The sequence below is a fragment of the Tricharina praecox genome (assembly GCF_024521635.1).
Source record: "Tricharina praecox strain CBS 144465 chromosome Unknown BZA05scaffold_47, whole genome shotgun sequence".
Taxonomy (NCBI): Eukaryota; Fungi; Ascomycota; class Pezizomycetes; order Pezizales; family Pyronemataceae; genus Tricharina; species Tricharina praecox.
In genome coordinates this window covers 53,800-78,593 of record NW_026250449.1, presented here as the reverse complement: position 1 = coordinate 78,593, position 24,794 = coordinate 53,800, and the positions used below count along the sequence as shown (strand labels likewise).

Below are 24,794 nucleotides of genomic sequence, written 5' to 3'. Positions count from 1 at the left end.
GATTAGTCAACGTGAGACGTGCTGCTGCGCCCGCAGCCTGCTAGATGTTATTTTCGTAGCCAAGAGAATCAGCCGCACTCGACCCCGCTTTCCACGTTTTATGAAGTCGCGTCAGGACCACCCACGCGATTTGTTAACAGAACTGTACTTATTTCAACGACCCGACCGACTAATAGTGACCGTTCGGCACAGAGACAATCCTGCCGACCTACGTTTGCCAGCGAGGCAGAATAGGTACTTCCTCACGCACAGAGCACCCGATCATATCAAGATGTCCGACGAGAAGCCCAAGAAACGAGATCGTTTGCTTGCTTACTTTGGCCGAGCAAAATCACGGACCCAAATTTACACTGGCTCGCCTTCAACGACTACCGTCGGATCGCGTATACGTGATCGAAAGGCAAATCTACCCCCCACCTCGGTGCTTAGTGCCGCGGGTAGTTCCGGCGAAGCGATCGCCTCATCAGTCCCAAGTGGCTCTTCACCCGTAATACAACATTCTACTAAATCACTAGAATCGACGGTAGGATCCCCACACGCCGCGGAAACCCAGGATGCAGCCACCGAATCGAATCCAACGAGTAATGTGGTGGGAACATCTGCGAGTGCGATAGCGGATAATACGGTGACGGCGATGGATGGTATAGCGACAGTGTATTATACGGTGACGACGACGGATACTACATCGATCACGGACGATACGGTGACGACGACAGATACTACAGCGACCGCGGATGGTACGGTGACGACGAAGACTGCAGCAACGGCGGATAATACTAAGGCTAGAGGTCCGCACCTGTGGAGCCGGGCCTATAGAGGCAACGCGCTGTCCGCTTCGGAGCGCGAAACCCTTGCGGGGCTTGCTATCGAGACGGACACCCGTGATTTCGCATCCTCCTTGAGGAACATAACGGAAGGAATTGTGGACGGAAATAAGGGAAAGCATTGGAAGATTCGATTCAAGGGGGACGAAATCGTGATGCGAGATGTTGGCATGAAAATCCTGCGCTGGGTGAACAGGTTCAAGGAGATCGGCGACATTATCGTTCAGTATGATCCTGGACATTCTGCGCTGCCATGGGCGGGATTTCGGTTTTTGCTGAAGGTATAACTAAGCTTCCGCACCGATTCGGAAAAAAATTACCCAACCGGCTGACGATGCTGCTCCACAGCTCTTGCTGGATAAACAGGAAACAGTGGACGCCATCTTGGTTGGACTCGAGAAGACTGCCTACCTCATCCATCGGTGCGCGATCTACGAGCTTCTCTATTTTACCGAAGCGACCCGGGCATCGAAAAACCTGGAGCTATCAATGCTTGCTCTTTACGTGGCGATCTTAAAGTTCCTTGCAAAAGCTATCCAGAGATCGAAAGTTGAGTATTCCTCGTCGGACAAAGCGTTCCCTGCTAATCCTTCCACAGATACCCGCGTAGAGGCGGTATTCACAACGGGAGAGATTGTCGAGTACTTCGAGGATGTCACTAGCTTGGAGGAAACGGTCGAACGGGATGCTGCTGTCGCTGAAGCTCAATGTACCTTGCGGCCGTATAGCGGAACTTCGTGCAGTGTTGACTCCACCTAGGTACACGGGCAGGCTTCGAAAGCCTTCGAACGCTACTGGACGATATCAATATTTTGACGTCACGTCTTAGTCCTCAGATCGATGGGATACAACAAAGATTAGAAGGTACGAAAGCTCACTTGCACCCCCTTTTAAAAAATATCCGGTGTTGGAACACTCACACTTAATCTAGGGTCTAGGAGGTCCGATATCCTGGAATGGATATCAAAAATCCCGTACACGAACCACCACAAGCGAATTAGTGAAGTACGTCTAAAAGGAACTGGCGAGTGGCTCTTTAAGAAGACGGAGTACCACAATTGGAGATCATCGAGCGCTTCGAAATTGTTGCTGTTGAGGGGAATCCGTAAGTCTGCATAGACCTCTTTCGCCGAAATAGATTTTAATGTTTTCCCATTCCTTCCAGCTGGAGCCGGCAAAACATTCATCGCATCGAGGGTTATTGACTCGTTCCTTTCAAGTCCGAATGCAGAGAAATTGGCGTACTTTTACTGTAACCGAGCTGAGGAAAATCGCCGGCAGCCCGAGAGCATCTTGAATACGCTTATCCAGCAGCTGGCCCAGACCGAGTCCGACGATGACAAACTCTTAATGCCGCTCGTCTGCATCTACGAGGCACGGGAAAAAAGAGGGCAAAAGTCCTCGCATCTGACCTTGACAGAAAGCCAGGAGCTCCTCGTGCAACTCACAGATATATATCCGCAGACGACGATTTGCATCGATGCGTTGGATGAAGTGGAAAACGAAACCCGAATACAGTTGCTAAAGTCGCTCAAATATGTTGTTGAAACATCCAAGAACCGAGTCAAGATTTTCGCCACCACCCGAATGGACATCGACATCCTCCGGCAGCTTGAGATGTTTCCAAGGATCGACTTGCAACCTGATGACAATGTCGGCGACATCAACCGGTTCGTGGAAACGAAGGTTCGGGGCACAATCGATGACGGACTGCTGCTCGATGGTGTTGTCGACCGCGCGCTCAACGCCGAGATATGCGACGTCCTTTGCGAGCGATCCAAGGGAATGTAAGCAAACCGTGACCACTTGAATTGGGATGAGCGTATTAACTGAGGGTGCGACGCTAGGTTCCAACTAGCCGCTCTTCAGGTTACATTTCTCTGCGATATGACCACGCGAAAAGACGTAATAAACAGCCTCAAGGTTCTTCCGGAGACCCTGACAGCTGCATACGGTGAAATATACAAGCGGATACTGAGCCAAAAAGGAAGCGCACCCCGACTTGCGCTCAACGCGTTCCGGTGGATCCAGTGTTCGTACGAACCGTTGGCATCCGAAACCTTACTCGATGCGGTCACAGTGGAACTTGACAGCTCGGGAGAATTCTCCCATGACAAGATACAGGTGAATGACGTGTTGAAGGCGTGTCAAAATCTCCTGATTCTGGACGAAGGTCTGGACGTGTTCCGCTTCGCACATCTTTCTGTCGACGAATATTTCGAGACCCAGCTCCTGCAGGCCGACTCGCATTCCGAAATCGCCAGAGTTTGCCTTTCCTTGCTGTGCACTCCCGGTTCTTGGGATGAATATGACATCGAAATGGATACTAAACGAACAAGTTACAGCGAGCGGCACCTGTTGTTGTACGCGGCGGTATTTTGGCCGTGGCACTTCTCTCGTTGCGACGACGGAAACTGTGACATCTTGACAGGCCTCTGGGATACATTCCTATCGGGGAGTCACTACCATCGATGGCTCGACTATCATTTCGGCCATGTCGATACCGTGGCGTTCACTGAAGACAAGTTTTGGTATCGGTCGTACGCTCTGCAACAGGAAGGCCGCGACATCCTTTCATCGGTCTGCGTGTTTGGTTTGGCGCGAAAGTTTGCAACCGTATTCGATTCCAGTTCTGTCGACTCCGCCTGTATCGACAGTTTGTTGGTCCGCGCATGCACGTTTGGAGAGTTGGATATTGTCCAGTTACTACTGGACGTAGGAGCCAACGTCTTGGTTCGCATCAGAGACCTGATGACTTTGCTACAGCTCACCCTGGAGGGGGGACACGAGGCTGTGGCGCTGTTGTTGATCGACCGGGGCGCCGACGTCTCCCCCGTTAACGCACGCGGGATAACGCCGCTTCAACTAGCCGCGCGAGGAGGGCACGAGGCTGTGGTACGGCGGCTGCTCGACCGGGGAGCCGGCGTCTACACAGAGAACGGATACAAGATGACGCCGCTTCACCTCGCCTCGCAGGGAGGGCACGAGGCTGTTGCACGACTAATGCTCGAGCGGGGAGCTGACCTCTCCACCAAGAATGTAAACGGGATGACGCCGCTTCACTTCGCGTCGCAGTGGGGGCGCAAGGCCGTGGCACAGCTACTGGTCGACCGAGGAGCCGACGCCTCCATTTCTGACGCGGACGGGATGACACCAATGCATCTCGCCTCGCAGGAAGGGCAGGAGGCCTTGGTACGGATGCTGATTGACTGGGGAGCGGACGTCTCCCCCGTCAACGCCGACGGGATGATGCCGCTTCATCTCGCCGCGCAACGGGGGCACGGGGCCGTGGCAGTTCTACTGCTCGACCAGGGAGCCGACTTCTCCACCCCCGACGAAGCCGGGAGGACGCCACTGCACCTCGCCTGGGCCGCGCAGCACGAGGCGGTGGTCCAGCTGCTGGTCGACCGGGGAGCTAACGTCTTGCCCGTCGACGACTCCCTTACGACGCCGCTGCAACTCGCCTTGCAGTGGAATTACGAGGCTTTGGCACTGATGCTGGTCGACTCGGGGGTGGACCTCTCCACGACCGACAGATACGGCCGGACGGCGCTGCACTTCGCCTCGGGGGGAGGGCACGGGCTTGTGGCACAGAAGCTGATCGACATGGGAGCCGACGTCGCCCCCGTCGACGCACGTGGAAGGACACCGCTGCACCTCGCCTCGGAGGAGGGACACGCGGTCGTGGTACGATTGCTGGTCGACCGTGGGGCGGAATTATTCACCACTGATGCATATGGGATGATGCCGGTGAATCTCGCGTGGGAGTCCCGACACGAGGTGGTGATCCATCTTCTCGAAGCCTACGCGGCTAGGTACTTACATGTCGCCTTACCCGCCCAGCCCTCCCCTCTCTAATTCGTATTTCTTCATGTATGCGAGACGGGTTCCCGAAACGTCTAAATTCGTGCGAATATCAGCCGGGTACTGGAGGTCCAACATTTACGTTCTTTCCTTCCATTTCCCCTCTTACACTATCATCCGTTGTCATAATAGTTCCAACGTATTGGTTTACCCTGTGGGAGGCTTCTATCTATCTGGTCTGCGATGATATCGTGCTCAACTACCGATGTGATTTTCTCAAGGACGCAGTGTACAGTAATCCAGGCGGTATACTCCATATATACCAATTCTAATTGCTCGATATGCGTAGCTTCCAGCGACTCGGGCATCAATCCGTGTGATTAGTGGTGTAGTAAGCCATGGCTGCGCGTGTCTTCGGTTGAAATCTCGCGACCGGGCGTGGTTGTGTCGGCTTGGGATCGGTTCCTGCAAGGGATGCAAAAGATAAGATAAGATCAGATGTGCTCAGATCTGATAGGATAGATCTGAAGTGGTTATGGATAAGATAGCCGGATCGGATGACATCCAATGGGGACGAAGTACGCTAGAGGTCATTGGGTTAGCCTTGGAGGAGCGGAGCAGCGATGAGATGGTGCTCTGAGATGTAGTTTGAGTAGAACCTCAACCTCTTCATTCTCCTCATATTCCTTGCGTATCCACCACCGGCGTACCTAAAGGTGGTATTGCTACCAGTATGTACACAGTTCAAGTGATGAAACACGCCAACTTTTCTTGATTTCATACGGGATTATGATGGTTACCCACGATCATAGACCACCAGTCCCACGCAATTGTTCAGCCACAGTTGAGAAACAAGGGCCAATGTGACTACTCAAAGATGAACAGTCTTCGGCTGCTCTGTTCCATTCAAGTCTTATGATGGGTACCTGGTCCGTTTGCGACCCTGTTAAATGTTTGGTGCCCTCTTTATTCTTAGCCACCGAGAACTACTGACGCACGCGGGGCATCCCAACCCCTCAATTCTCGTCCTCATCGCGAAACGTCGATAGCAACGAACGTATATAGTAGAGCAGTGCGACCCTCGCTCGCCATCCACATCTACTTGCCCATTCTTTCATTTCCCCCGCGTCATTGCATATAGCCCGAGTGCCGACCGTTCGACTCGACAGACGATCGCGATTATCCGCACCCCCGAGGAACAGGCTACGTACCGAGCTGCCGATCACCCCGAGACGCCATGGCTCCAGAAACGCGCAGTGAGCTGGAAAGCCCAAAGCCGTCGCGCCAGGAGACGGCTAGCCCCCTACAATTAGGCAGTGGCGGCAGGTTAGCGACACAAACCTCAGCCGCAGATCCAGTCTCCCTGTGAAACGATAGTGCCCTTAGCCACTGGAGCTCCCAGCACGCGCACACCGCAGCAGTCGATACCGAAAACATCGTCGCTGAATACTCCACTCCACGGTGCAGCTAGGGATGTCGCTGTCGGATCCGATCCGCCTGTGCTGACGTCTGCTCCGACGACAGGAGACGCTGCGATTCGCATCCAGGTGCAGAACGAAGGGTACGGACAACCTGTTTCGACGGCTACTGCCGGGAGTACCGACGGTCAGTCTCTGTGGAGAAGGGCCTTCACCGAGGTCTCTTCGGAAGAGCAGACACTGCTTGCAGGTATCGACGTCGCGATGGACACCCGCCAGGTTGTGTCCGACGTGGAAGACCTAATCGAAGGAGTCATGAAAACGCATAAACGAAAGGACTGGAAGATGCTACTCGATGGCGAGCAACTGGTGATGAGATATATCGCGATGAAAATCCTACGATGGGCAGACAGGTTCAAGCAGATAGCCGATATGATGATGCAATACGATTCGCGGCATCCGACGCTACCATGGGGGGGGGGGTTTCGTTTTCTTCTGCAGGTCAGGCCGAGCTTTCTTTTTTCTTTCATCGTGTCGCGCTTGGCCATTTCCGAATCACAGTGGTGGTTGTGGTGGTGGTGCCAGAGAGTGGCTCCGTCCTGCGATTGAAGCCGAACTGCAGCTAATGCTGATGGCCATAGATCTGTTTGGACAGGCTGGGAACATTGGATGCGATACTACTTGGAATTGAGAAGATTGCCGGCATCGTAGATCGCTGCGCTGTGCTCGAACATCTGCACCTCGGTGACGCAACGGCGGCTTCCAAAAATCTGGAGAAATCCATATCGCGGCTTTACACAGCAATCTTGAGGTTCTTCGCGAAAGCCATACAGAGATCGAAAGGTGCGCATTATCGTCGGACTAGTTAGGCTCGGATATCCCACCGCTAACTCCATCTCAGATAACCCCATCGACGCGGTATACACAACGGGAAAGATTTCAAGGAGGTAGCGGAATTGGAGAAAACGGTTGGTTATTAGGCTGATACCGCCGAAAATCAATGTACTCTATCATGCGACTACCGCTACCACGCGAAAGTGCATTGCTAAAGCTGTGCAGCTACACGGACGGGATCGCAGGCGATTCAGACGCACCTGGACAGTATCGGGGCTGCAAATGCAAGTTTTCAGCCTCTGATCAAGGACGTACGGCGAAAAAAACTATGGAGTATGAAAGTTCACGCGCAAAGTCTTCTCGCTGTCGGTTTACTCACCGTGTTCCATAGTCATCGTACACGAGGACGGGGATCCTCAGCTGGATATCAGAAATCCCTTACACGCAGCATCATAAGCGCATAAGCGAAGGACGTCTAAAGAACCCCTGCGAATGGCTGTTTGGCAGGCACGAATACTGCGAATGGAGATCATCGAGTGCCTCGAAGCTTTTACTGCTACACGGAGCCTGTAAGTTTCGATATGACTCCTTTCTGGGAACGATCGAGTTTTCGTCTGACTGGGCCGCGCGGTCGACTAGCTGGAGCCGGCAAAACATACGTCGCATCGACTTTTGTCGACTCTTTCCTTTCCAATCCGACAACCGAGGGGTTCGCGTACTTCTATTGCAATCGCGCCGAGGAAGACCGGCGAAATCCCGAGAGCATTCTGAAAACGCTCATCCTGCAGCTTGCTCAGGTTGGATCCGAAGAGCTCCTGAAGCCAGTCATTGATCTATACGAAGCCTAACGACAAAGGGGTAATGTGTATTCACCCCCGAGCCTTGCCGAAAGCCAGAAGCTCCTTGTTCGGCTCACGGATATTTATCCACAGACGACAATATGCATTGATGCGCTGGATGAAGTCGAACACCGGATGCGGATAGCTTTGCTGGAGTCGCTGTGCCTAGTTATGGAGAGATCTCAGAATCTCGTCAGAATCTTCGCGACTACTCGAATGGACCCCGACATTCTCCTGCAATTTGAGAAGTTTCCGAGGATCGAATTGCGACCCGAAGACAAGGAAGGCGACATCAACCACTTCGTGCAAAGCAAGGTTCAGAGCGTCATCGATGATGGCCAACTGCTTCATGGTGATGTGCCGGATGACCTCAAAGCTAAAATATGCGGCACCCTCCGCAAGCAATCCAACGGAATGTAGGCTGACCCTCACCACTTCGGGAATCGAAGGATATCAAATGTTGACGGGTAACTGCCAGGTTCCAACTCGCCGCACTTCACATCACCTTACTCTGCAATATGCCCACCCAGAACGATGTGACGTACAGTGTCCTTCCGGACACCCTGTCACTCGCATACGACCAAATCTATGACCGTATCGCGGAACAGAAAGGCAGCACCCCTCAGCTAGCACTAAACGCGTTCCAGTGGATCAAATGTTCTTACGAACCGCTGAATTCGAGAGCACTACTTGCTGCGAGCACGGTCAAGCTTGGCGGCTCGGACGAATTCTTCCACGACCCTACGGTAAAGGCGAACGACCTGTTGAAGGCTTGCCAAAATCTTCTGATTTTGGACGAACATTTCGACGTTTTACGTTTTGCACACTTTTCGGCGGATGAATTCCTGGAGACCCGGCTGTCCAAGGTCGATTCCTACACAGAAAAATCGAAATTCTGCCTTTCACTACTGTGCACGCCAACCGCTTGGAATGATTATGATAACTCAGTGACCGACCCAAGACTGTACCGCGACCGCAACCTATTGATGTACGCGACGGTGTTTTGGCCGTGGCCCATGTCGCGTTACGACGATGATGCGGAAGCCTGTCGGATTCTGGATGGCCTCTGGGCGGCATTCACATCCGTGACGAATCATTCCCGATGGCTGCAACATTGTCGCACGACGGTATATTCTAACATCGGCTACAATGACGCCGACGTGTTTTGGCGTAGAGTCCTCGCTGTGCAGAAGCAAAACGAAAACTTCGAACGCTCTGCCGTCAGTGGGTCTGGGTTAACAAAGAAGTTTCGAAGCACATTCGAGTTCATCCCCTTCAGTTTAGACAAGACCTACATGAGCGAGTTACTTCGGTGTGCGTGCGGATTTGGAGATCTAGAGATTGCTAGGCTGCTGATCGACCTGGGAGCCGACGTCACGACCACCGATGAGCGGAGACCGACACCACTGCATTGCGCCTCGGAGAGAGGACACGAAGAAACGGCGCGGCTGCTGATTGACCGGCGAGCCGACGTCTTGGCCGCCGACAAGGAAGGATTTACGCCACTGCACCGCGCGTCGGCGAGAGAACACGAGGCGATCGCGCTGCTGCTAATCGACCGGGGAGCCGGCATCTTGGCAACCGATAACAGCGGGAGGATGGCGCTGTACGACGCCACGGCGGCAGGACACAGAAACATGGCGCGGCTGCTGGTCGACCGGGGAGCCGATTTCACGGCCGCAAACCACGAAGGAAGGACCCTACTGCACCTCTCCTCACAGAAAGGACCGGCGGCGACGGTGCGGCTGCTGATCGACCGGGGAGCCGAAGTCTTGGCCGCCGATAACAAGGGGAGGACGGCGCTGCACTTCGCCTCGTAGGGAGGTGACGAGGCGATAGCTCTGCTGTTGATCGACCTAGGAGCCGAGATCGCGGCCGCCACCAACGACGGGGCAACGCCGCTTCACATGGCCTCCGAGAGAGGACACGAAGGGACGGCGCGGCTGCTGATCGACCGGGGAGCCGACATCATGGCCATTGCTAACGACCGGTGGACGCCGCTGCACAGCGTTTCGAATGCAGGAAACCCGGGGATGGCGCGGTTGTTGATCGATGGGGGAGCCGAAATTCTGGCCATTGCCAACGACGGGAGTACGTCGCTGCACGTCACCTCTATGTGAGGAGACGATTGCATAGTGCGGGTCCTAATCGACCTGGGAGCCGATATCTCGGCTGCCAATAATGACGGGGCGACGCCGCTGCACGTAGCCTCCCGGGAATAACATGGAGGACACAGAGCGACGGCATGGCGGCTGCTCGACCAGGGAGCCGATGTCTTGGCCGCCGACAACGACGGATGTACGCCACTACACTACGCCTCGGAGCGAGGAGACCGAAAATTGGCGCGGCTGCTGCTCGACTAGGGAGCCGACGTCATGGCCATTGCGAATGACTGGAGGGCGCAACGGCTCGCTACTGAGGATGGGGGATACGTGACGGAAGGTGAGTTCCTGGACACCCTGGAAGACAGTTCTTCTTCCTCATCCTCCGATTGTCCGTAGCAGCAACTGTGGGGCCTGACCACTAGGTTGGTACTCTCGCTGTTGCGCTCGTCCGCCTATGTACATACCTCCCACCGTCTAGGTAGATTAAAGTTTTATAGCTCTTCTTCCCATACCATAACATAACCAACAATCAAATTCATACATCTCCGTTGCCTTGATAAACCTACAACACCTGCTCCCTTTAGTTCTGCTCTGTTTATACGTGTGCGATCTGGCTTCCAGAAACGTCGACATCCGATCGAAGTAGTTGGTACCTACTCTATTCGTCATCGTCTGGCGTGAGATGGTTGAAGCAGCAACCGATGAGTAAATCCTGCAGGAGTTTTCCAGAGCGATAACGCCAGCTACGAGTAAATCTCCCCTCGATATGTTCTACCCCCTAGGGTACGAGCAATGCGTTGATCACGCGTTTAACGCACCCGAAATGTCGTAAAATGCGTTGCACAGTTTTAGTGACAGATACCCACCGTGAAAATCGCGTTATTGCCCAAAAAATGCGTGAATTCTGCCAAGCTTTATTCTCAGGTGTGCTCTAAACTTTAAAGATATGTAGATGGGGAGTAGTTGAGAAGGAAAGTTGTTGTATTTGTCTTTATTACGTACAAGTGTCATCCGGGAAGCATTGGAAGAGTCAATCAATCCACACAGTTAGGGAATTACCCTAGTAATTAAAGGAATGACTCTAGTCAATAATCAGGAATGACTCCAGTCACCGAGTAAGAATGACTAAGTAAGCCCGCCAGCCTCGAATAAAAACCCGACCTCGACAGTCTGCTGAAGTTCATGTTGACAGTGCGATGATGCTGGCCTTCGTAATGCGCATCACGGTGATGTTACAGTACTCCTGTCTAGGTATACTGCCACCGTGCTCTGCTCTCTCTCTCATCACCATCATCTTCACCACATCCACTACCGGTGAGGCTCTTATGGTGAATACCGGCGGCGGTAGGCCACCATGGCTAAGTTTGTGGCCTCGTCACCTAGGTTTATGGCCTCGCCACCAAGAAGTTAAACTCGTTGTCACAACGTGTACTTTTGTACACACTCTCAATATTGTGCCAATCTTCTCCAGGTCGACCGGCGTGGCGAGGATGGGAGCACACACAGAGGAGAGAGCGGAGTTGGGAGGTTAACCGTCTATTCGATAGATGATGATCAAGAAAGAAGAAGAAAACCAGTGGGTGCCAGCCTAAGTCCCCCTCTCCTCATTTGGCCGACCCCGAAATGCCCACCAAAGTTGATGTTCACTACTACCACATTCGTTTCCTCTCGCTGACAGATCCTCCTTTCGCCTACAGCTCCATCACCACTCCGCTACAACAATGTACAATCCGCGGCTAGATGGAGTTGTGTAGTATCCCCGGCGGGATCAGAATGAGTGTGGGAAGACCAACTTGGCTGACTGCGAGCACAGGACACCAAGAACAGCGGCGAGGACAGCGAGGAAGCCAGGCACGGGAATGTAGTATCCGCGGCGATGGGAGTGGGGTATCCATGGCGGGGAGGGTCTGCTACCAGTGGGCCAGTGGCGGTGGGAGTGTGATATGCAGCGAGGCAACTGTAGGAAGGGATCCTTAGGAGGACAAGGCGCATAGTAGGTACCACAGATTCATGTATATAACGCATTTGATAGCACTGCAAATTACCTAAAAGAACGTGTTTTACAACCCAACGCATTGCAAAACGCATTGCAGACGTATTGCAGACGCATTGCAGACGCATCGAAAAACGCATCGAAAAACGCATCGAAAAATGCATCGAAAAACGCATTTGCCCGCAATGCGTATTTGACGCATTGCTTGTACCCTAGGGACCTAGATAGGCACTTATGAAGGTACTCTGATGTAACTTCGGGAGGTAGGCACTTTCCAGAATTGACGTAGCCCGGTAAACGGGAACGGGAACGATGAAAACAAAAAGGATGATACATTGAGAAGATGAGGTGCTAGAGTGCCTATACAACTTCGGGGTTTCATCTTACATGGTTCCTCCGCTGCAACTGTCCATACCGGTTACCTGGAGTAGTTAGGTATCTACCTAACCTAAAGATGCGTAGCGTCGGTGTCTTACCATTCGGTTCGGAACCACTCGATCCGGCTGATCAGACGAGCCTCATCACACTCTTATCTTATTGTATCTTATCAATCGCCTTGATGTTATCCACCATCTCTATCCTACATGAGTAGAGTACGTAAAGTTCCTCGGATTATGCTGGTAGACAAGACACAACAGACGTGCCGACATCTTCTTGGTCACTGTGGCAAAGAGATGTGTCTCAAAGCGCCACCGTTCCTCCAATTAGTGTGGCATTGGCTTGCGGGAAACAAACGGCGAGTTCATGAGGAGATACCTAGGCGAATTTTAGAGGACTTCCGGCGGCGCATAAATTCCATTCTGAGCTACGTCTTGAATACCAGGTGCTTACGATAACAATAGAAAGAGACGAGCGAAAGCAAAAACTTGAGGATCCCCGCTAAGAAAGATTCCTACATACATGACCGATAAAAGTGGGTGAGCGTATACATTAGAAATAATCAACCGCAAAAAAGACTGAAATATAAGAAACAAAAATGCAATCAAGGAACGGAGATCAATACACTATGTACTTCCTCCACTGTCAGCACCTGCAACCTCTGGCGTATCCTGCTCAGGCGAGCCTCCAACAGGGGATGGACGGCTGATAGTGTTGGAAGAAAGCTTCGGCTGTTCGTTTTCGGCGAAGTCGTCTTCCTGGCCCGGGGTATTTGCAGGTTCTTCTGCAATACCGTCAGCGACGTCCAAACCATTGCGACCTCCATCACCTTTGGTCTCGGAGTTTCGCTCAGGGTCCGACCGGCCGACAGTAGGAGCATTCGCCGAAAGGACTAGGACGTTTTTGTCGGTGGGACTTTCTATCGGCCGGAAACCACCCCCGGACTGGCTCCCGTCTTGAGTGGGTAGCGTTTGTATGTCTTCGGTAGTTGCCTCCTTCAGCACCGTATCCCTCAACTTTTCTGCCTTCTCTCCACCCGTGGTGTCTGGTGTGTATCTGAATGGTTTTGCTCCAAAGTTCGCCGTGATTTGGCCGCCACGCGCTGTTATACCGACAAGCGGAAATAATTGGCCGGTCATTCCACGTTTCGCAATACCTACATAGAAACACGGTCAGTGTATGCAGATCGAAACCGACAGGAAATCCCAGTTACTAGCGAGCTTACCTAGATGTTCACCATTCCTGGTAAAGAATAGATTTCCTTCTTCATCCACACCACAGCCCACCGTGTCACCAATACCATACTTCAGTCTGCAGACTACAGGTGGCTCTTCAGGAGACCCCGACTTTAAAAAAAAACGACCTCCATCGCCATGGTATCCCCACGAATCGCGGAACCAACCAGGCATCATTGTGAAACACGGGAATGGCGTGTGGCAGAGTCCTATACCAACGAGACTGAGCCTGTTAGCCTCGATCTTTTGTGGCGCACTAGGTACCGACCAACCTACCCGTCACCACTGATACGAACCACGCTTATTTCGAAGTACGCTGGGGCATTAGAATACTGACGGTTTTCCGAAGAATCGCCGTCCACCGGAACTGAGGAGAATTGGGGCGGAAATGGATGATCGGCTCGACATGCAACGCAGCTGAACGTTTGGGGATTCTGAGGTTCAATTGACAGGTTGATCTCAGGGCCAATGACTTCCACTCGCAGATTAGGGTGACTGTATTCTGTGCTCCAAGTGCTCGGTGTTTGAGGCGATACGGCAGAGTCGACCGTGGGCTCCAGGCGAAGCCCCGGGACACGGTTCTGGGCTTGGTCGCGTGTTGACCAACCGTGATTGTCTATCGCGGAGATATCGACTTTGTGTTCCAAGAATAACTTCACAAGCTCCTCGATCGCTCCATCTCTCATATTTCGAAAGCCTTGAGTTAACGCCATGAAAAGAGGTGTTCTTCCGGATTTGTCCTTGGCATCTGCTTGAGCTTTAGAATCAAGTAGCTCCTTGATACATTCACCGCACCCTCGATCGCACGCAACGTGTAGCGGTGTGACTCCATTGTTGTTTGGCTTGTCCACTGCGGCTTGGTGCTCAACTTTTAATCTGATAGATGTTGTGTGGCGGTCGTTCGTCAGCGCATAGTGCAGAGGAGTGTTGCCGCGCCTGTCTGGGCTGCTGATGATCGACGCATCTTTCGATAATGCTCTTGCGACCATCGTATCTATACCAGTAGCAGAAGCTAGACGTAGAACTGTTGCCGCTGTGCCGTCTACCTCAAGCATCACAGTCATGGCTTCGACCAAAATTGCTGGATCCTGTTTCATTAAATAGTCAATTGGTGTCTTTCCAAACTGGTTTTCGAGTTCGAGAGGGGAACCGTGCGCAATGAGAAGCCTGGCTATGGTTGGAGACCAGAAATCTTGATTAAAGGCGTAATGCATGGGCGTGCTTCCATCAACGCTGGGTATTGCACAGAATTGGTCATGATTGCATTCGCTGGAGGCACAGGGTGCCGCTTCGAGTAAGGCGGTGAGGATGGCTGCATCGGATCCCTCGACGGCGAGATGTAGAGCTGTTTCGCCGGCTTCGTTCCGCGAAGTAATACTTACCCGGGAGTCTATAAGTGGTTTAACAGCGTCTAGAAAGGATCGCTGAACTGCGAAGTGCAACATCGAATTTCGTGACCTGTCCAGGACGTTCACGTCGGCACCGTTCGAGATGAGGAGGTTGAAGATATCCATGTTTTTGATGCGTATGGCGTGGTGAAGTGCCGTGTATCCGTCTCCATCTTTCGCTTCTGTGTTCGCTTTGCCGGTTTCAAGCAATATTTTGACCAAGGGAACATCATTAATGGTGTGCTTGATGACAATAAGTAGTGGGGTGTTTCCCGAACCGTTCGAGATTGTGGCCGAGGCTTTCCAATCCAGTAGAAGCTTTGTAAGCTCTTCGTTTCCGGTCCGGACAGCTAGGTGCAAGGCCGTCGACCCGCTGGAATTCTGGATGTCGATAAACGAGACACGGTTTTTCGGCGGACTTCTTCCCGTATCCGCCTCTAGTTTATCCGCCTCTAGTTTATCCGCCTCTAGTTGATCCTTCTCGAGGAGCAGCTGTACGATGGGGACGTGTCCGCACTCGCTCGCAATGTGGAGCGCCGTTTCCCCGTGCGTATCCACGCCATACAAGTTGGCTCCTTGTTCAAGTAACAGTTTAACGACCTCTTCGCGGCCTTTCAACGTTGCTAGATGTAACGCTGTTCGCCCTTGAGAATCCGTTTCGTTCTGATCTACCCCACAGTCCAGTAACGTAGCTACAACTCCTTTCTGCCCGCAGGCGGACGCTAGATGGAGTGCCGTCTGGCCGTCATGGTTCTTGGCCAAGATGTCGATGTTGTAGCTCCGCAACATGTCAGCACTTAGCAGTGGGCCATTAGCGACCTCTGGTAGGTGAAATGTCTCCGAACCAAATGGGGGCGGTAAATCTTCGTCCCTGCCGGGAATGCCGAAAATCGCGTCCAGCAACACCCTTGCCACCGTTGAGTGTCCTTCCGATAGCGCAATAGATAAAGCTGTGTTTCCCCCGCTATCCTTTGCTTGGCTGTTCGCTTTTCTATCCAACAGCAGTTTTACTGTGGATTTGTGGCCACGAGACGCCGCGATGTGGAGTGGGGTCATCCTGCGGGTTTCGGTTGTTTCCTCTTGCGCCTCCTCTTTACCGGCGCTCCCTTGGCTCTGCAGGGCGTTGAGTAGAAGTGCCACCCGTGAATTGTGGCCCTTCCAGGCTGCGAGATGGAGGGCAGTCCTACCATCGGCGTCCGTGGCCTTTATGTTAGCTTTCTTCTTCTTCAGGAGAAGTTCCACGGCGCCATCGTTTTCATTGTCGTTCAATACAGCCAGCATGAGTGGTGTTCTCTGACTTTTTTCCTTCGCCTCCACGTCGGAACCTTCGGATAATGATTCGATGCAGTCACAGTCACCGGCAATGGCCGCGAGATGCAGAGGTGTCATTTGCTGTTCATCCTGTGCTTTCGGTGAAGCACCAGCCAGCAGCAATCGAACAACGGCGTCCTTTTTTCCCCCCAAAGCTGCCCAATGGAGCGGCGTTCGTTTGGTGTTGTCGCGGACCTCAACCCGTGCTTTATGTTTCAGCAACTCCTCCACCCATCGATCTTCGCTTTTCGTTGCCCAGTGTAGCGGATAAGTGCCGTCTCGTGCGCAAGTCTCAACATCTGCTTCTCTTGCGAGTAAAGTTCGACCGTCGGACAGCTTCTGCTGCACCGCAAAGTGCATCGGTGAAAACCCCGATATGTCCTGAAGGTTTAGGTGTGCATTGGCATCTATCAACTCGCTAAGAAATACACGTAAGCACAGTACAATTTGTGGATGAATGGTAGCTCATACGTAACGCAAGCATCGTTTCGCACTATCGCATAGTGCATCAACGACCACCCAACAAGATCCTGCCCGTTCCCGTGTCTCTGGAGGTCGTTCTGCTTGCACTCTTTCCTGGTGGAGAGCATCTCACACAACTCTTTAAACCCGACACCCACAAGGATCGCGTCCTTTTCCTCACCGATTCTTGCGGTATCATCCGGAGCCGGGATCGGTGAATGGTTGATTTCGTCGTGGTGGCGGCCAGCTCCGTAGTACACATCCGAGAGATCGGCCTCCTCTAAATTTTTCTTTTTCTTCGTGGTCTTGCTATCAAGATCGATCGTATTATTTAACATTTCGGTGTTACCGGCCTTCGCGATGAGTTTATCGTAATGCGTCGCTCTGTTTTGGCGCTGATACAACATGCGCAACGAAGATCTAGCCGCATCACTAAAAAGCTCCGTCAAGCTCGTCGCCACATCGAATTCCTCCTGCGATCCTAGGTGCTTCCTGTGACTGTCTCTCCTGCCGAGATATTCCGCCGTGGCGATTATAGCCTTGAGCTGGAATGGACACGAAGCGGTGCCGAACTTTTTTGCTACCTGAAGCATATCGCGATACGCCTCGTTGGCTTTCTCCCAGTTACGCAAGTGCTCGTGCTGCTCTAGGTTCCGGACAACTAAGTCGACAGCTGCGTCGATTGGCAGTTTGGACTCCACGCTCAACGGAGGAATGACGAAGAGATATGCTTCATCTAGGCTTCTGGCGAGGCCGGTATTCTGGATCCCTAGTGCCAGCTTAGCAACCACGGAGTTTTGAAGCCGAAAATTCCGCCACGCAGTGAGACGATTCGTTGCTGTTTCTTGAGAAGCTTCGGACTTCCCGCCTATCTCCGCCTTCTTCGCGACGGCCAGCATGAAGACAGTAAAGATGTGTTGCGCGTACAACAGCTCTTTCCCGGCTGTCGTCACGATCCCTAGTGAGGCCGCAGTACTAGCCGCATTGGAATTCTGAGCTGAAGTACACCACAGATCGTCAAGGGAAACTGCCCGGCATTCGAAGTCGATCGTTTTCGGACCGTCCTTGCAGCTGTCGCTATCCTGACTGGGCTGCGGTAAGCCCGAGAACCCTGTGATCCTATGGCTATCGATCCGGTAGCTATTAGGTTCTACGTCAGGGGCCGTGGTACCCGGATTTCCGTCCGTTCGCGGGGATTGTGCGTCCGGGGTCGCCACTTCCGTGTTTCTGCGCACTTCCAGGAGTTCCGGAGCACCACCTGGTACCCACCACTTCAGATCTCTCCGAAGAGGGAGTGTGTCAGCACCCAAAAGTAACATGCTCTGTTTTCGCGGTTTATTCCGAAGCCAGTCCGTCTCCTTATCTGACTTGCTGGGGTCCGTATCAGGCTCTTGCGGTCCTTCGTTCGAATTGTGAGCATGGCGCAACCAGAGCGACAGCAACGCCTCGATATGGTCGGCATTGACTTTCCAAACCGTGTTTTTGTTGTTTTCAACCGCATCGGCGGTGAGGCGAATGCGATTGTTACCGGGCGATAAGGGCTCGTTTTCGGGAGGGTCCGGTCCACCAACTGCTTCTCCACGGTGACGTCCAACCGGCACGTCCAGATCCCAGGTAAACTTATGCGATGGACTCGATGGGAAAAGCGTGCTCAGAACGAATTCGATCGCATCGGCCACAGCGACCGCCTTCTCGGGTGCCGGCCCGGGCCATTTGCTAAGTTGGCCGACATGCTTCCGGAGTGCGACCAATTTTGTTGCCGCGGATACGAAGGGCGGTGCAGCGGGTGCGACTGGCGCCGGTTCCGGTGGTACTGCGGGTGGCACTAGGATGCCGTGCCGTGGGATGATGGCCAGAGCGGTTCCCTCGGGGTTCGATTGCATCGTATCGGAGGTCTCTTCCTGGGCGTCCGGTACTACGCGATCCCCAGGGGGCTCGGACAGGTGGCCGGTCGGCGTGCTGTGATCTGCGACCTTCTGTTTGGATTGACACCAGGAGCCGTCCCTGAAGTCTTTCGCAATATGATGGTCGCAAAAGTGCTTCTTGAAGCTACCCTCGTGCTCAGACAGCTTTGTTGCGAGCCACTCCAACTCGAAGCCTTTTTCCAGCTTTACAGCGGCAGGTCGCGTGGTGATTTCACGACGGAGTAATGCTCTCACTACCGTCATGAGAATGGTTGCCGCCAGTTGTGCCGTCGAAGCCGACCTAAATTTAAAAACCCATCAATTTCAGCCTCCAGGCCTTTCGGCGAAGAGTGGATGCGATGGCACTCACCAATGCAGGCCACGCAGACCAATGAACTGCAAAACAAACCCGGCGATCGCCGCCACGGTTCCGAAGACAGTGAAAATTTGTATGTGTTGGATTGCATTTCTGTCCGAATTATCCTCGAGCGAATGCCGCCTTGACGTGCGGACGACATCGACAGCGTCATTGACGAAGATCGCGTAAGAATCGAAATTCTGATCGTTGATCACTCGACCCTTCTGTATCCTGTTATCTGGTGAGTACGGAGTCCAGGCGGGTGGCATGGAGCGAGTAGTTCTTGTTGGGGCTTACCAGAAGACAAAAAGCTTTACATTCTTCGGCAGATCGGGGTGCAATTCGTATTTCTCTTCGTCGGTACTCTGCTGCACAACCGAGGCGGCTACAAACATTCCGGTCATGAGTAACAAAGTTCCAATGCAAGCCATTGCTATCAGAGTGAATCAGCATTTTTTTGATCGTTCTGGGGGAATCTGCAATGGCACAGAAGGCTCATTTTCGATGAGACTGGATACTCACGGTACGAGTGGCTTTGGATCATGAGGCCGGCCTTGTTGAACTGTAATGCGGGTGAGTAGGAGGTATAGGTTGCGATCCCGATCACGGCAACCTGTGTCAGGATGCCAACCACGACGGCTGCGTAGAGCTCCCACGCCTTCTGCTCGACGTTAAGATTCAAGGAAATATTCGGAGCTATATTTTTCGTGGGCTCGGTGACCCCTGCTTCGTCGTCGTTCGCCTTTGATTTAGTGATGTGCCAATTGAACAGCGACCTCCGCTTCGGTCTCTTGACGATGACGTTCCCTAGGGCCCCCGACATAGTGAATATTGGAAGTTTGGTCTCGGTTGGATTCTGGGTAAGCTTTCCGTCGCGATAGTTGTCGGGAAGATTCTCGAAGAAGAAGAACTGCTGGATTCGGGGCGATCCCATCACGCGAACGATAGCGTCGCCGTTCCATAGTTCGCAGACTATTCGTCCCGGTGTCAGTCATCGAACTCGCCCTCACTCATCGCTTTCTTGCCGACCGACCTTCGTGAGACGTTGAAGACATCAGTTCGACCTCCGCCGCTGCACGAGTTTCCCTCGCGCGGCCGATGAGTCCGCGCAGGGACGATGGACCACCGAGCCTAATCGCGCCTTGCAAATGTGAGCCGAGTCGATTCCCGGGGATTTCGGCGGTCAAAAATACCGACGATGGCGGTGATGACACCCAACGGGGCCATCGAGAAAACCAAACTGTCGAGCCAACCGATTGAGAAGCTCATGAACTGCTGGGCAAACCGCTCACCGAAGCTACACGCAATCTTGTCAGTAAAAATAGTAGTAACACACCACGCGAGTGTGTGGATGTGAGAGATGTTACAGCGCGAGCAGTCTGCGCGAAAATTTATGTTAGCACGGGCGCAAAGATCTGGACTCGTCGCGAAACTCACGGCGAGAGATCGGAAGCCAGGTTATTATTGAACTCGACACCACTCTGGAACCTTTGTTCCTCGGAGCGTGGAGCGATTGCGGCGGTCGATGTAGCTGCTGATTCCGAAGCATCAACGAAAGCCAGGACCACCGATATTGCCATGATCAATCCGATAAACCCCAGTGTGACGATCACGCTGAGATGCTGTATTGTGCTCATTGTGCTAGTTGTGAGGGGGGACGAATAAGTTCTGCGGTTCAGGGTTCCTTCGCCAGGCCGGATCGCTCACAGATATCGTGCATAATCAGGCTCGCGGCGGACGCTATCACTATATCTGCCCGACGCTACGGATATGGGAGCCATACTGAAACACAACATGGATGTCTAGAAGCACAGTAAAGCTGTAATTGTCACGACACCGGCAACCTGTGGAGGCGTGGACGCGAGTCTTCGGAAGCAAACAACAAATACCTAGCCCGCCAATGGGACTCTTTTGACAGACGCACCATCCCTCAAATTCTTCACTGCGGGGCCCCTCGGACGCCTGTGCTAGGTCTGTTGTCCGTGCAGCTGAGACACAATATGCGAGTCAGTTTGGTCGCGGATGAAATCCGTAATCTCGCAGATGCAGAACCGCAGATTCGTCTACTCATGTGTCTAGGTACCTATACTATGGCGGCCAGCACTGTACGCTGATGTGCAATAAATCCTGCCACATTGTGTTTTCTCCACAAACAGTGTCGACCTGCGGCTCTCGGTAAGCTTAACCCTACCCATTCTAGACTCAATTGGCGTCGGATCAACAATCTGCAACCGGGAAGTGGCTATAGTACCATAACAAAAACAATTGGACAGGGCCAGTTTCACACCACGAATGCCCATTTTCATGCAACCTAAGCGTGCCCTTCACCTGTTCGGAAAACCCAGTGATGAAGAATCACAAGCTTCTTCATCCGTAAAACTTTGACGGCTTTCATCACGTGTTGGGGCTCTATGAAGTTGTATTGTGCCGGAGTTGGAAAGTGACATTACATTTTGCATGGGGCTCCCATACAAAAAGCTACCTGCCGACCATTAGCTTTTCCGCGACATGGTATTTCTCAACACCGACAATTCAAAACTGAATGCCGAGCTCTCACATTGTTGTAAGTGTATTTGTGGAGATCTCTCGATGGTTTCTAATTTTCTTCCGATACGTTCGGGCTGTTGTATCGGGGGTTGGAAATGTCCATTTTTGGTGTCAAATGGGCTCTGTCCAATCCTTTCTGTCCTAGTACTACAGTATGCTGTTCGGTTGCAGCTTTCATCGACTTCCAGTTCTCCGTCGCCTGCAAGTCGGGGCCGCTCACTCCTTGGATGTTGGCGCCAAACCCCGCAGCCTTATTCTCTCCAGGGCCTGCACATCTTGTTCCAGAGCCCAATTTCATTGTTCTTTATCTTATCTACCGCATCTTGCCTTTTCCATCCAACAAAGTACAACCTGGGTCAAACGTTTTTGAATAGGGGCCATTTTACACCAAAAATGCCCAGTTTCAAGTAACCAAAACCCACCCTTCACGAGGCGGAAAAAAAATCGAGTGTTTCAAAAAAGTATGGGGCCCTCATATAAAATTATTGCGTGACAACCAGTGTCAACACCAACTGCTTTTTTCCCATACGGTGTTAGGTATTCAACCACAACGAGTTAGAATTGTGTGTCGATTTCAATCAAGGTTCTCCACCTAGCTTAGGAGCCCTTCTAATGTCCCATAATCTTTTATACTAAAATACCAGGTCAAAAGTTATCGCCACTCGCCCTTACGATACCACCACACCACACATGTAGACCTCTCGAACACCGCAGCCACAGAATAGAAAGTAATATGTACCATAGTATACCACAGAATCATAACCTCAAAGTGAAGAGTGAAAGTCTGTGCTCTTTGGGACTGTACACGACGATGCCTGTCTGTCTGTCAAGTCTATTCGGTTTGAATGGAAACACATCGTTGCCGGCAGTGTCATTGTCAGGGGAGCCAATACAGACTTAGCTTGGTGGCTGGGGCAGCTCCAGTGCTTCCGTAGGGGGGAGCAAACCCAATCAACTATCATGATTCATCTACACCATGTTTCTTCAGGCTCAGTCGCTTTCAGCCGCTTTATCAGCCCTTTGCTTTCCATTGTCGTGAAGTAAAGGAAACCTTCACTCGCCTCGCCCACTCCGCACCCAAGGGTCCCCTTTATTCTCCTCATCAACTGCACGGACAACATTCACAATGCGGGAGCACATTCGGCCTCTCTTATGCTGTGCCATTCTTCTATCGATCGTCCTCACGGAAGAAACGGTGATTATGGGACGCCCAGTCGATCCCGCCTCGAATCGAATAGCCGTCCCGCAACCCGACGAACCTCGCACACCCCCGGTCCTCTCCAAGGCCAATGTGTTCTCGACCTTCTTGGCGCTCTAGTCCTATTCCTTGACTCAGCCGCACGGGTCGGTTCTGTATCCGGGAAATCGAGCTTGGCTGCTGGCGCTGTCGCCCATCTCGCCGATGATGACCTGGCGATCATCATCTGCTGCCTCGTCTGGATTCCGCGGAGAATATTTTGCCGACGCGAGGAATCACCTTCCCTACGCCCTTGGCAACCCTTCCACCCCGCAGCAGCGATGTTCGCTCTCCACCTTGGCGCAGCGGACGACACAAACGACGTCAGCAACTAGCAAGATCGGCCCACCGCCGCGACTCGCGATTCCGCCGGGCCCTACGCCCCTATCAGTCAACGGCCGGCGCCCTGCTCCTCATCCGCAGCGGAAACTACACCGACTCCGACGGCTCCTGCGGCGACATCGACTACGAGTTCGTCACTTGCAAGGTCCGCCGCACCGAGGCCCTCGCGTTCATCCCGGTGGCCTTCATATTCGCCAAAATATGCGTCGTTTCGGGGTCGCCAGCGTTCGTCGCTTGCGGGTTCATGTATATCTTCCCCTGGATGGCGATTCAGGGCCTGCTGGTGTTGGTTCCTGTGGAAGACGGTCCAAGCTCCATACACTAAGAGGAGGTGCACGAGTGCCTCCGGCGTGTGTCGACAATTGCGGACTGCATCTTGTTGGATGTTCTCTGGTGGCTCGCGATTATCGCCGTCAGCATCGGTGTAGAAAGTGCCATCCGATATCCGCTGGAGCAAGGGGCGCTAGTACCTTTTCCTTTGATGGTCGCCTGGTGTTTCTGTGGGATCGCCATAAACTTTCGGGACTGGGATGTCCCTACGTTGAAATCGGTCGTGGTCCCATGGGGGTGGATGGCGGTAAGTCATCTATCTTTTCTGGACTTTGATGGCTTCCAGAGATACATGAGCCCGAATATAGTTGGTATGTGTCTTTTTATGAGGCCGGCGCTGGATTTTACAAAGGTGTACGACAACGTACCGCTGCCGAAGGTGGACACGATATATCAGAGATGGGAATTAAACGAAGCATTTTCAACTTGGAGGGCGGCGTTTGAGATTCTGACTCTGGCATGGTCGTTCTCTGTGTACTTTCTGCGGTATCAGGAGGTAGGAACGGCAAAGCCCGAGTGGCTGCGGTGGCTGGGGATGTGATATGCTATGGATGGAAAACTGGTTGTTGTCTGCATTTTTTGTTCGGTGGAACATATTTACGCAAGGAGTGAGGGAATAAAAGGGGAGCTTTCGGGCGGTTGGATTCAGCTCGATGTGACCTTGCGATTTCCGTTTAGAGATGGCATTTATTTTGTCACAGCGCATGTGCGCGCGAGAGAGAGAGAGATCGATCATTGACGTCACTCGGTGCTCGTTGCTCGACGAAATCAAACATTCCTTCGCCGAAAATTCTTCGGCACGCCCCGTGGCGTATGGTAGTAGTCCCTATCCACGGCCATGCCCACTGCTAGTACGCAGCCCTAGCCCCCATCTGCCAATCCTCATTCAGGGCCGCGCCGCGCCTCGGAGTCGTTGCTTCGCTTCTGCACGGTGGAGCATCGACATAGGGTTTGTCCTAGTTAACACCTCGCTGGCGAACCACTTAGCGAGCCGCTGGCGTTGGTATGTAGCGCTGGTTCGCACCGGTCACCGCATAGCTGAGCAAGCCTGGGAATAGTCCGTCCGGACGGAAGACTATTGGGGCCCGGAAATTGTTAGTGCGGAAGCAGCCGGCTACTGAGTGTACGGTGCCGGCTATCTGGAAAACTTTGGCAGGTGAAAATGTTGCATCAGATCGCATACGGGAGTACCCATTGCCAACTCCTTAATTCTCGCCGTGCTGCCAACTCCTTGGCTTCATTCCTGTTTGCTGCGCCACTACACCACTGCCCAAGGCTAGTACTAGCGCCAGAGTTTCCGGGCCCGAATGGGGCCCGGTCGTCCTCCGGCTTGCCCGGAGACCTATAGTCCTTGACATTCCGGGCCCGACAAATTCCGTCTCGCCCGGGGCACAGCCTCGGACGGACGGGACGGACGATTACCAGGCCTGTAGCTGAGAAGCGTGGTATCTAGTAGGGAGACTGAAGACTGCGCAGTGCTGGGAA

At 52.9% G+C, this 24,794-nt stretch overlaps 7 protein-coding genes across 7 annotated transcripts; 4 read left to right on the top strand and 3 right to left on the bottom strand.

Annotated features, from left to right (window-relative positions):
- Nucleotides 1–634: 634 nt before the first annotated feature.
- BZA05DRAFT_344843 (uncharacterized protein) lies at nucleotides 635–3,053 on the top strand (the record flags this gene model as incomplete). Its single annotated transcript, XM_051481147.1, has 6 exons — nucleotides 635–1,105; nucleotides 1,173–1,533; nucleotides 1,596–1,688; nucleotides 1,756–1,929; nucleotides 1,990–2,611; nucleotides 2,672–3,053. Coding segments are annotated over 6 exons (2,103 nt in total), but the record flags the coding sequence as incomplete, so codon positions are not given.
- Nucleotides 3,054–6,188: 3,135 nt separating this feature from the next.
- On the top strand, nucleotides 6,189–7,184 carry BZA05DRAFT_211611 (uncharacterized protein). Its single transcript, XM_051479616.1, has 4 exons — nucleotides 6,189–6,547; nucleotides 6,688–6,889; nucleotides 6,948–7,048; nucleotides 7,106–7,184. Exons 1-3 carry the CDS (start codon nucleotides 6,311–6,313, stop codon nucleotides 6,995–6,997), a joined length of 489 nt encoding a protein of 162 aa, XP_051334817.1. The 5' UTR covers nucleotides 6,189–6,310; the 3' UTR covers nucleotides 6,998–7,048; nucleotides 7,106–7,184.
- A 516-nt stretch (nucleotides 7,185–7,700) lies between these two features.
- BZA05DRAFT_211619 (ankyrin repeat-containing domain protein) lies at nucleotides 7,701–9,581 on the top strand. Its single transcript, XM_051479617.1, has 2 exons — nucleotides 7,701–8,135; nucleotides 8,198–9,581. The coding sequence occupies exons 1-2, from the start codon at nucleotides 7,855–7,857 to the stop codon at nucleotides 9,537–9,539; spliced, it is 1,623 nt and encodes a 540-aa protein (XP_051334816.1). The 5' UTR covers nucleotides 7,701–7,854; the 3' UTR covers nucleotides 9,540–9,581.
- Nucleotides 9,582–12,821: 3,240 nt separating this feature from the next.
- BZA05DRAFT_344849 (uncharacterized protein) lies at nucleotides 12,822–13,649 on the bottom strand (the record flags this gene model as incomplete). The annotated part of the gene is made up of 2 exons (XM_051481148.1): nucleotides 12,822–13,351; nucleotides 13,409–13,649. Coding segments are annotated over 2 exons (771 nt in total), but the record flags the coding sequence as incomplete, so codon positions are not given.
- Nucleotides 13,650–15,304: 1,655 nt separating this feature from the next.
- On the bottom strand, nucleotides 15,305–16,489 carry BZA05DRAFT_344868 (ankyrin repeat-containing domain protein; the record flags this gene model as incomplete). Its single annotated transcript, XM_051481149.1, has 2 exons — nucleotides 15,305–15,418; nucleotides 15,734–16,489. Coding segments are annotated over 2 exons (870 nt in total), but the record flags the coding sequence as incomplete, so codon positions are not given.
- Nucleotides 16,490–18,657: 2,168 nt separating this feature from the next.
- On the bottom strand, nucleotides 18,658–20,346 carry BZA05DRAFT_360362 (uncharacterized protein; the record flags this gene model as incomplete). The annotated part of the gene is made up of 8 exons (XM_051481490.1): nucleotides 20,291–20,346; nucleotides 20,221–20,232; nucleotides 20,047–20,150; nucleotides 19,887–19,994; nucleotides 19,376–19,825; nucleotides 19,151–19,286; nucleotides 18,866–19,084; nucleotides 18,658–18,796 (listed from the first exon to the last, which is right to left on the bottom strand). Coding segments are annotated over exons 3-8 (1,128 nt in total), but the record flags the coding sequence as incomplete, so codon positions are not given.
- Nucleotides 20,347–22,788: 2,442 nt separating this feature from the next.
- BZA05DRAFT_413003 (uncharacterized protein) lies at nucleotides 22,789–23,938 on the top strand. The gene has a single exon (XM_051485157.1). The coding sequence runs from the start codon at nucleotides 22,803–22,805 to the stop codon at nucleotides 23,583–23,585; it is 783 nt and encodes a 260-aa protein (XP_051334812.1). The 5' UTR covers nucleotides 22,789–22,802; the 3' UTR covers nucleotides 23,586–23,938.
- Nucleotides 23,939–24,794: the final 856 nt, after the last annotated feature.